At 48.0% G+C, this 10,032-nt stretch overlaps 1 protein-coding gene across 1 annotated transcript; it reads left to right on the forward strand.

Annotated features, from left to right (window-relative positions):
• Window positions 1–21: 21 nt before the first annotated feature.
• Window positions 22–9,812, forward strand: efs (embryonal Fyn-associated substrate). Its single transcript, XM_030430118.1, has 8 exons — window positions 22–239; window positions 741–952; window positions 1,778–3,103; window positions 3,327–3,443; window positions 4,144–5,088; window positions 5,861–5,926; window positions 7,159–7,413; window positions 7,541–9,812. Exons 2-8 carry the CDS (start codon window positions 941–943, stop codon window positions 7,724–7,726), a joined length of 2,907 nt encoding a protein of 968 aa, XP_030285978.1. The 5' UTR covers window positions 22–239; window positions 741–940; the 3' UTR covers window positions 7,727–9,812.
• Window positions 9,813–10,032: the final 220 nt, after the last annotated feature.

Below are 10,032 nucleotides of genomic sequence, written 5' to 3' on the forward strand. Positions count from 1 at the left end.
GGATACTTCCGCGACTCCACAGCTGTTGGATCGGTCTAAAGCCTGGCGCTGAGACCCATCCTGTGCTATTACATTAGCGGGCAACGTAAACCTCCGAGGAGGCGGAGGGAATCTTGTTGTCATCGCCAAAGATGATTGAACGCCGATGGCCACAGATTTTCACGCCTGAAAAGAAGTGATTTCACGTATCACAAGCGGTGCGCCGACGTGAAGTTTATCGGCGAAAATAATCAAACAAGGTAATTATTGTTTAACGACTGCTTTGGATTCTAATGTGGGTTGGTAAATAAGTCGGCGTTTAGCGGTTTTACCCGGCGGTGCCATTGTTGTTTTGAACTGAACTTTAGCGTTAGCAGCGAAAGGCGATGAAGATAACCAGCGTAGCTAGCGGTGTTAGCTAGTGTTAGCAGCTAGGCCGCGACAACACTGCTAACAGTACTCTTGCTAACGTACGTTCAAACGAATTATCATTTAGCCGAGGCAGCAACTACGCACTCAACTGCATGAGACATCTTTGATAGCGAGTGCACGCCGCTTATTTATCTGCGATGCTAAGCTAACGTTAGCTTTCGCTTGAACGGGCTGCATTCAACGTAACGTTACTGGGCGTGGAAATCCCAGACAGGTGTTGCCGCTGCCTTGCCTGCCTTGGCTTTTACTTCACATGTGTCTTCGTAACGAGTGGGTTGGGGTTAACGTATGTATGAGTCGTGAAAAGCGTTTCCCTGCACGGGTTACAGGATTCCCTATGAAGGCTGAGACGGCGAGGCGCCCGGACTTGGAGATGTGTCCTGCCCAGACCCAGCTGTGCCTCTGCACCGAGCGTCTCTGGCGACCAGCGCGTCCATGAGATCCACAGCTGATCTCGAATGGATGACCCAGACTGACCGGGACACTCGAGTTATAGTTTCTCTGAGACATAACCGTGAACAAAGCAACGATGTCTGTCTCTGTAAGTACAGTAATTGTCCTCTCCATTGTTTGTGTGAATTTGCATGTACTAGTTTTGATTTTAACATTATGATGGACACATGTGCGATACACCAACTTGATGAAAAAATCATTAGCTGCTGACTGTTTTCACCTATTCTAATATTATCCAGCTTATCTGTATATTATATCACTGTCCTCATTGCCTCCATTGCTGTTCTAAGGGGGTCCCACATGGCTCAATGGAGCCTGGCTGTCCCCAGGGGGTGTGTTTAGAAAATGAAAGGGGGCTTGACTCCCCTGGCTTTGGGTTGGCAATTAAGGCCTAAACAGCAAGGGACAGATGTGCCTCTCATCCCCTCCCCCTCCCTCTCATCTCCCTCATTACCATTAAGCCCTTGTGTCCATCTGATCATTGATCCTCCCTGACTGTGCCCCTCTTTCACTCTGCCTCAGGATTAATGACCCAGCTGTGAATTTTATGATTTCGTCATGATGCCTGGGCTTTACATTTAAAATATTTTGCCGTGCACCCATCATCCTCTCCCCCCCCTGTCTCTCCCATGCAGACGTTTTACGAGATCTTCCCTATTCACTCCTATTCACTCTCCATTCAGCAGCTCCATACAATCAGCCCTTTTTATGCTCCTGACTTGGCACTGCCGTGTCAATGTAGTTGTTTGTTTGTGGTGTGCAAATGTGCGACACTTGCTTGTGTGAGTTTAGATTGTCAATTAAAACTGCTTTCATTTGGTGTGTGTGTGTGTGTGTGTGTGCGCATTACTGAATGACAGAGTCGGTGTTTATGACTTCTACTCTTGTCTCGCCCTCTCTCTCTCTCTCTCAGACGGTATTGGCAAAGGCACTGTTTGACAACGCGGCAGAAAGCCCAGAGGAGCTGGCCTTCCGGAAGGGTGACATCCTGATGGTTCTTGAACAGGAGCAGAGTGGCGGGCCCGGCTGGTGGCTCTGCTCCCTTCATGGCAGGCAGGGAATTGCCCCTGCCAACCGCCTTCGACTCCTTCAAACCGCCCAAAACCCGGGCCCCGCTGAGGACTCTGTCTACCTGTCGCCTGGTTCCCCACTCGCACGGACTGCTGTCAGCAGCAGTGCAGAGGACATAGATGGAGTGTATCGCTCCCCGCCAGGCGCGGGTGAAGGAAGAGGACTTGCAGCAGCCTCGAGGCCAGGGGAGCTGCGCAGAGTCGAGGGTGGGCGCCCCCGCTCGCACTCCAGCTCTGGCACCCGGCCCAGACCTGACTGGGATATTGGGGTAGCGGGACGTCCTCGTTCACCCTCTCTGAGAGGAAGAGGCACGGAAATGACAGGAACACTTTATCAGACTCCTGTAAGTCCCATGCCCTCAGCAGCTCAGCATGCCAGGCAGCCTGGAGCTCTCATGGCTTCAGAGTCTGTGTACCTCGCCCCCACTGGAGTGCCAAGGGCAGCTGATGAACCAGATGACACTACATATTTAGTCCCTAGAGAAACACTAACAACAGGACACCTGGACGACTGTTACTTGGTGCCCAAAGGTACCCCACTCGCAGGTGATGATGTTTACCAATCCCCAACAGGAGGAGTTGTGGCCCCAGCTGTCTGCTCTAATGGCCCCTCTGTTGTTGGAGGAATACCCGGCAGCCCCCAGCCCAAAGTGAGCCAAGACACACCTGGGATGTACCAAACACCCACCGCCGTGGGAGCAAGCCTTCACAGGACTCCGGCCACAGTTTTGGCCCATCAGCACCCATCTCCATTAACCGCAGGCCAAGCATCTCCCCGACCTCTGATCAGGGGAGTTTCACCAAACCCTGTTGCAACCAGGGGCAAACCCGGCCTGGCAGGTCACCGGGGCTCCCCTTTGCTGGTGAGAGCGGGACAGATCAGGGTTCCCGGATCACCAAATTTTGCCCGCAAACCTCCGCCACCAGCACCTCCGGTGAGGGGAGTCACAAGGAAAGATGCACAGCAAGCAGCACCGTCATCAGATTCTAATTCTGTCCCCAAACCCACTGCTCAGGTCACTCCTGCAGGCCTGCAGAAAGAAGTGGACAAACAAAGCGGAAATCCCCAGAATAAGGAGGAAAGGATGAACAATGGCCTGGAGAAAATCCGAAATGTGCATAACAAAAGAGGAGCACATCAGGATTACTCAGATCCTGTTGATGATCAGGTTTGTGATGGCTACTACACTTACTGTACCACTGTTGACGCAGTTGTTCGTTCATGTTATTGTTTCTATTTAAATCGGTCCAATATATGCATTTTCTCTCATGGGGTTTTTGAGTGGGGTGGATTTGCATGTTTCATCAGCATGTTGGACAAAAAAAAATACAAAGTTTGGTAGGCCAAGACCTGCAATCCTAATTTGCTTTTGTGTACCGTTGCCTGGGTAGGTGTATGACACCCCTCCCAGTGGCAGGTGGCAGCGTCCAGTCCAATCTTCCCTCGGTGACGATGATGGCATCTATGACACCCCTCGCAGCGTCCCACCACAAGACTCCGAGACCGAGGTAGAGAAAACACTTGGCTATCTTTAATTAACCAACCTGTTTTTAAAAGTGGTGTTTTTTTTCCTCTTAGATTATAACGTATTGAACCTGCATTCATTTGAACTGTCTTTGCTGTTTTCTGAGGGTTTTTTTTCCTCCTGCATGTCATATCCATATTATTGCGCTCTCCTTTATTGAAAGTGACAGCGAAACCGCAACCCTTATGAAAGTTGTGATTCACAAAACAAAACAAAAATTGCTGGGAACAGGGGTAAACCGTTGTGTTGGATGCATGTCTGTACACGTGAAGCGCTTCAATAATAGAAGATGACTATCGGGCACCCTCTCACCATTTCTTCCCACATTCCACCATCAGTGTGTGTCCCTACCCCCCATTCAAGACTTGGCCACACCTGTCTCTGTCGGCTGTGGGAGCCTGTCTATCCAGTCCAAATGCTGCTGCTATTTTCTCCCAGTCACACCCATCTGTCAGGGCCATACCGAGGCCATACCACAGCACCCTGCCCCCAGTGGTCCCCCCTATAATGTTGCTTGAATATATCTGCCAGCTGTTGGATTATTTTTTCCCCTCTTTGCCTGCAATTACTGTATGTGGACTGCAGACTCATTGCTTTTGCATGTAGCTGTCGAAGTAATGACCCTCTGTACACGAAATGCACGTTTTCAAAACATTCCTTCTGTCTTCTCCCCCCACTTGTAGGTCTACGATGTCCCCACTATCGCTCTGAACATGTCCACCTCAGATGTCCAGCTTGATGAAGTTGATGACGACGTATACAGTGTCCCCACACTTCCAGGTGTGCCTCTGGGCCCAGGAGAATCCACCACCAGCCTCCTTACTGAGGATGCGTCCCAGGTTGGACAGATCTATCGTGTCCCCGGATCTGAGAAACGAGCCAGCAGCGGAAGTCGTAACCGGGACTCCTCTGAGCCCGACTGCGGCATCTATGACATGCCTGCTTTGACTGTCGAAGTCCTCCCCCACTCTTTGTCCTCCTCCTCCACCTCTACCCGCCGCCTTTCCGTCTCAAGCAACGGGTCAGGCGACGTGCAGTGGAGAGCCTCGCTTTCCAGCCTCGTCCACTCGGTGCTGAGCGCAGCCTCCTGCTCGGCCTCCACCCTGTCGTCGCGGGATCTGGCCACTTCGCTGGCTGAGATCCTGTCGACCTGGAAAGCCAGTCACTCGGATGATCCTCCGCCGCCTCTTCAGCAGGCCTGGGCTCGCTTATCGGACCTCCTGCCAGCGCTTTCCGCTGTTGGAAATGCTCCTCCGTCTGAAGGGCTCTTGACGCTGGTCCAGCGCTCCCTTGAGGAAAGCGCTCTCCTCTTGCAGGCTCAGGGCCGCCCCCGCCTGCCCTCTCAAGACTCCTTGTCCCGCAGGCCGTTGCCCGCGCTCCCCGTGCCTGACGGGAAGTCTTCGGGAGGTGGGATGGGCTCCCGTAAAGGTAGCTGGATCCAGGAAAGGCCACTGCCCCCGACCCCCCAGCCTGCGTTTCCCCTGCCTCCAACACCATCGACAGTGACGCTGACAGTTGGCCCTCTTGATGGAGAAGATGACCCCAGCAATGAGTACGCAGGGATTGGCCTGACTCCCATTCCTGCCCCAGTACCTACTGGAGACAGTGTTGGATACGTCAAGCTGCAGGTCAGTTGTCATGGTGAAATTAATTTATTGTTAGCCAGCACTCGGCTCCAATAAGTGTAACTTATTTCACGTCCCCCATTTTTTTTTTTCCATCTCGAAGTAAACATAAACAGTCCCAAAATCAAAGTGTTGTTACTCATTTACAGTGGTTGGTCAAAAGTGTTTATGCTTTACCTCCAAATCTGCAGTTCACTGTTAAATGCTTCATGTCCCTCTGAACAGTTTTTTTAATCTCCTTGGGTTCCATTAGCTTTTAGCTCAATTAGCCTGTAGGACACTGCTGTCGACTGGCTGCTAACTGCTAACTAGCTCTCTGCTCTCTGTTGTACACTATTGAGGATTATCAGAAAAAATAAGGTTTCTTCCTGTTTATAGTGAGTTTATGTCGTCCTCTCGGGTTTTAATGCGTCACATTTTTCATGGTCTCGCGGTGACGTTCCAGCTAGTGATGATAATACTAAAGTAACAGCACATCTGTTGTCAGCACTCGGTTTCTGTTTGTCAACTGCGAAATGTTAGTGATAAGCTTAAATGCGTGGAAATCTCTTTAGTTCCAGAGGTCGCCCCAAGAAAGTCTGCTCATCGCAAACACATATTCCATTGTCCCCTAGACGACGGGATGCTGTTAGCTTTGAGCCTTGATACAGCAACAGAAGCTACTTTCTATGAGTGTTTTTTTTTTTTTTGTGCCTCAACACATCATGTAGTTGAATTGGTTACAATGCAAACATGGCTGTAAACATGCCGGACTCTTCTCTCCCTCCCACGCTAGGGTAAACCTGAGCCGCCTCCTGACGGCCTGACCGAGAACGGACAAACTATCACTGCAGAGCCGAGGGTGAGTCTCTTCCTTCCGCGCGAAGTCCTCCACTCCTGTCATGCTAAGAGAGTTTTTGTTGTACAGAACCACACACAGCAAGTCTGCACAGATAAGTCATTGATTCACTCTGTGTTCACTGTTGCACTCTGTTTACTAATGAGCGCTGTGACTCATTAATCCAGCTTGCAGCGGCTCTTTGGCTCCCGATGTAGTCGAAACCTGTTTTCAGCCTACACCTCACACGTTTTCTAAAAACTACCCGACCTAACTATTGTATTTACCCATGTTTGTAGAATGTGTTGTTTATGTCAGAGCTTGTGTTCATTGTTTCGGAGACGTCAACAGCGAGGACTACAACCGGAGGCTTCTAATGACACACATAAGCAGACGTTGCAGTCAAGTATTGTCTTGTGTTATCTCTTAAGTGGGTTCTGCCTTCTGCCGCCTGAGACTGAGGTCATGTTTCCTTATCGCTCAGTCTGCATTTCTTCTACTCCTTGCTAGATTCCTTGGTTGCGCCATAGATGACCAACAAGAGGTCACTTGTAAATCTTGACAGCCTTGCCTCACATAGACTGGAGGCTGCCGGACAATAAGTGACAGAAAAGCACAGTAATTCTTTCAACGGTGGCGCTCGGCTGACGTACTATATATGTGTTTGTGCCCTACTTTCTCTTGCTGAGTTTAGCGTCTCCAACATTGTTTAAAGGAGGGCTGACTGCACATGTTTTGCATTTCATTAACATAGTCATAAAAACTTCTGCATCGGTGAGAAGGTGCAGCTTGTGCTGTTCAAGTGGTTTTTCCCGTTTTGGTGTGTTTTGGATTCTAAGAGCCGTGTTCCAAAGCATGCCTCACTTATTACTTTCAAAAATGTTATTGTTTCCGCCGTCAGTGCGGCTGTTAGTTACGCAGCAAAAATGTACTTTATCAAAGTTGTTTTCTTCTTCTTCTTCGTCTGGTATGTTTACATGAGGAAGCTCTGATATTCAGATGTTAGACGAATGGTTGTTTAAAATTCGGCCGTGACTCAAACGTAAATTATTTTCCCTATTACTCATTTGCTCCATATATGATCAGAGAACAGAGGAAAGTTACCGTTGTAGCATCCCATAGCGAATGCAACTTCTTCACATATCTGGATTTGGCCAAAAGCAGGAAGCAGCAAATGTTCTTGCTGAAGTGAACAACATGTGATGCTGCTGCATAACTTTTTTTTACAAACACTTTTTTCATCTTTCCTCATACAGTTGAACCAAACCCCCCTCCCGGTGTCCCTCTCCCTGGAGGATTCGGAGCTTCTCTCCTTTTACTCCTCTCAGAGCCTCGCTCACCTCTCCTGCCTGGCCGACGCCATCGACGTGCTCTTCAGCAGCGTTCAGGGCAACCAGCCGCCGCGCATCTTCGTCGCCAGGGGGAAGAGTCTCATCGTGACGGCGCACAAGCTGGTGTTCATCGGCGACACGCTGTCCCGCCTTCTCAGCTCTGCCGACCTCAGGGCCAAGGTACGTAGAGAAAAGGCCCTCTGCAAGGCTTGATTATGTATCCCTGGCAGACAGAAATGTTTCTGCAGTTTAAAATTGACCAAACTTTAATAATAATTCTGTTTCTTAATTCTTTTCTCGACGTCAGATCACAACCTCGGGGGGACGACTGTGCCAGGCCTTGAAGTCCGTTGTCGTGGCAACAAAGGGAGCAGCACAAAACTACCCGTCGGTATCCGCCACTCAGGAGATGGTGGACCGCGTCGCCGAGCTCTCCCAGCAGGCAGCTGGCTTCTCCACGCTGCTCCAGCGTCTGGCAGAAATATCCTCATGATATTTCATATTGCTTGCGTACAAACTTTGTTTACACTACACGTATATTTCCCCCCTATGCCTTATTTGTTGTTAGACTCTTTCATTACCTTTCGTTCGAGTGGGATTTGAAGCAAGTGAAGTTGAGCCCTGGATCGAGTGCAGCTGCTGCGAGGCTGGGTTTTGACTGTGTTGGTCCTGTCCTTCAAGTGTGTGTTGGTTTGCCTTTGTTTATATACTGACCTCCGTGCTTTGATGCCATGCACACTTGTCTTGTTGAGTGTTAACTTATTGAATATTTGAAGCCCCGTCGTGGCTTTGAGCATCCGCGCAGACTGCGTTTTTTGGGGGAAGCTTTGCTTTATTGTGTTTGCCATATTTTCTTCCCCTCACATGATAGCCACTGTTCCTTCCTTCCTCTATTTATTTAGCCGCCCCCCCCCCCTATTCCAAAAATAGCACAGGAGGAGGCCTTGCATCCTGGTTCTGGCCTACTTTTTACTGTGATACCTGAAAGGCCTTTTTGTCATTATCAGTCTCAAGCTGTTGAAGCTGCATATCGAGTGTTTGGGGCTGAATATGGGAGAAATGGAATAGGGTGTGGAAAAGGAAGTTTGCCCGACTTCCATTCTTAATCTGTGCAAGTGTGTGTTGTGTTGCGTGTAGTACCCATCTCCACTAGAAAGCCAGGATTAACTGCAGTACGGCGTGAAATCCCTTCATGAGGATTATAATAAACATCTCTCAACACGTTACATTCATGCAGTCTTGCACACCTCATGAACAAAAATGGGTCCCGTCTGACAGAGGGAGAGATGATACTTGAGAAGTGATGCAACGGCTGACAGTGAATAATGATCGTTGGGTAATCCTGTTCTTTCCCACAGTCACTCGTAGCCCGGCAATGGATAAGAAACCAGTTGACCAGGCTCGCCTGTCTCCACATGTCGTCTTACGATCTGCATGCTTGTTTCTTTGACACGCTTTGCTTTTCATGTTAATTTCCCATAAATATGTTGTTCTCCCCCCCGTCAACAGTGCGTACTCACACCTGCTTTGATGGTTTTACGACTTTGCTGTGAGGGCTGGGTGTTAAATATATCTAATAAGGACAGTCCTAGTGTAACAGTGGAATACATTTCACTGTACGCGTACTGGATTTTAAGCATATCACCCAGCCTAGGTAGAAGCTGAGAGGAAGCATATCGTTTCCTAACAAAATCCATACCTGTTTTCCAATATCAAGCATCTGATTTTCAGGACGAAGCCGCGGTCGAACATATAGCCGAATGGAAGCTGAACAATACATTTACACTACAAATATTGACTGTGCAAACACTCGACCGGCTTCATCTTTGGGGTGCTCTACAACGTTGGATTTTTATTTAAATGTTAGGATCTATTGTCTGTATCGTCAATCATATTGCTTAACTTTATAATCTAAGTTTTCTTGTTTTTCAGATCCGAATCGGTGTCAGCGTCAGGGCATTGCATAATCATCCTCTGTGTTGTGTGGCTCAGTTTAAATCATTCTTTTCTTTAAGGAATACTTGCATCTTTATTCTTCCTTTTACATTTTTTCTCTACTGCGGTGCCACCTTGTGGAGGTTTGAAGTATTACTTAATGAATACCTGCCTGCCAAAACAGGCCCTATACTGTTACGTATGAAGAGAGCATGTAACCTTTGGCTCTTTATTTATTATTGTCAATTTTTTATGTTCTTTGCTTTCCAGTTTGCATGGCTTTAAGTTGCTTAAAAATTTATATATGCACATCCTTCACCAGGGGTGATGCTTCTGGGTAATTTACAACAAACAAAAAGGTTTCTACCTATTTTTGTTTCGTTTTCTTTTTTTTTCCTCATAAAAATATGAGAGCTCAAAGATATTGCTGTATTTTCTTTTGTACAAGAAAAAGGTTTTTACACTATGTGAACTCATTTGAGGCTGTCATCCATATTTGCTGAGGTATAGAAGTGATTTCTTTTTTCCTCCTACAGTAAGAAGACCTAAACCACTTTACTTTTAACCCTACATTGGATGTCTGTCTTGTATTCCTGTCCAGAATGCACAAATACATCTTTTGCAATTAAACAAACGTGTTTGGATTATTGATTGCAGCATTAGCTTTTGTAGGTTATCATAATTTGCCAAAAAATAATTCAACTAATCAAATAAAATTAATTTTTCAAATGTTCTAAAATTGTGTGTTAAGGGGCTTAAATTGGCCCGGTATTGTTTTCGAGCTGTCACAACGCTGTTATGTGACTTCGGGACAAACCGAGCTCGTCCGGAAACTGCCGAGCTGTGACGCGACGCCGAGCAGCA

The sequence above is a fragment of the Sparus aurata genome, chromosome 10, assembly GCF_900880675.1.
Source record: "Sparus aurata chromosome 10, fSpaAur1.1, whole genome shotgun sequence".
Classification (NCBI taxonomy): Eukaryota; Metazoa; Chordata; class Actinopteri; order Spariformes; family Sparidae; genus Sparus; species Sparus aurata.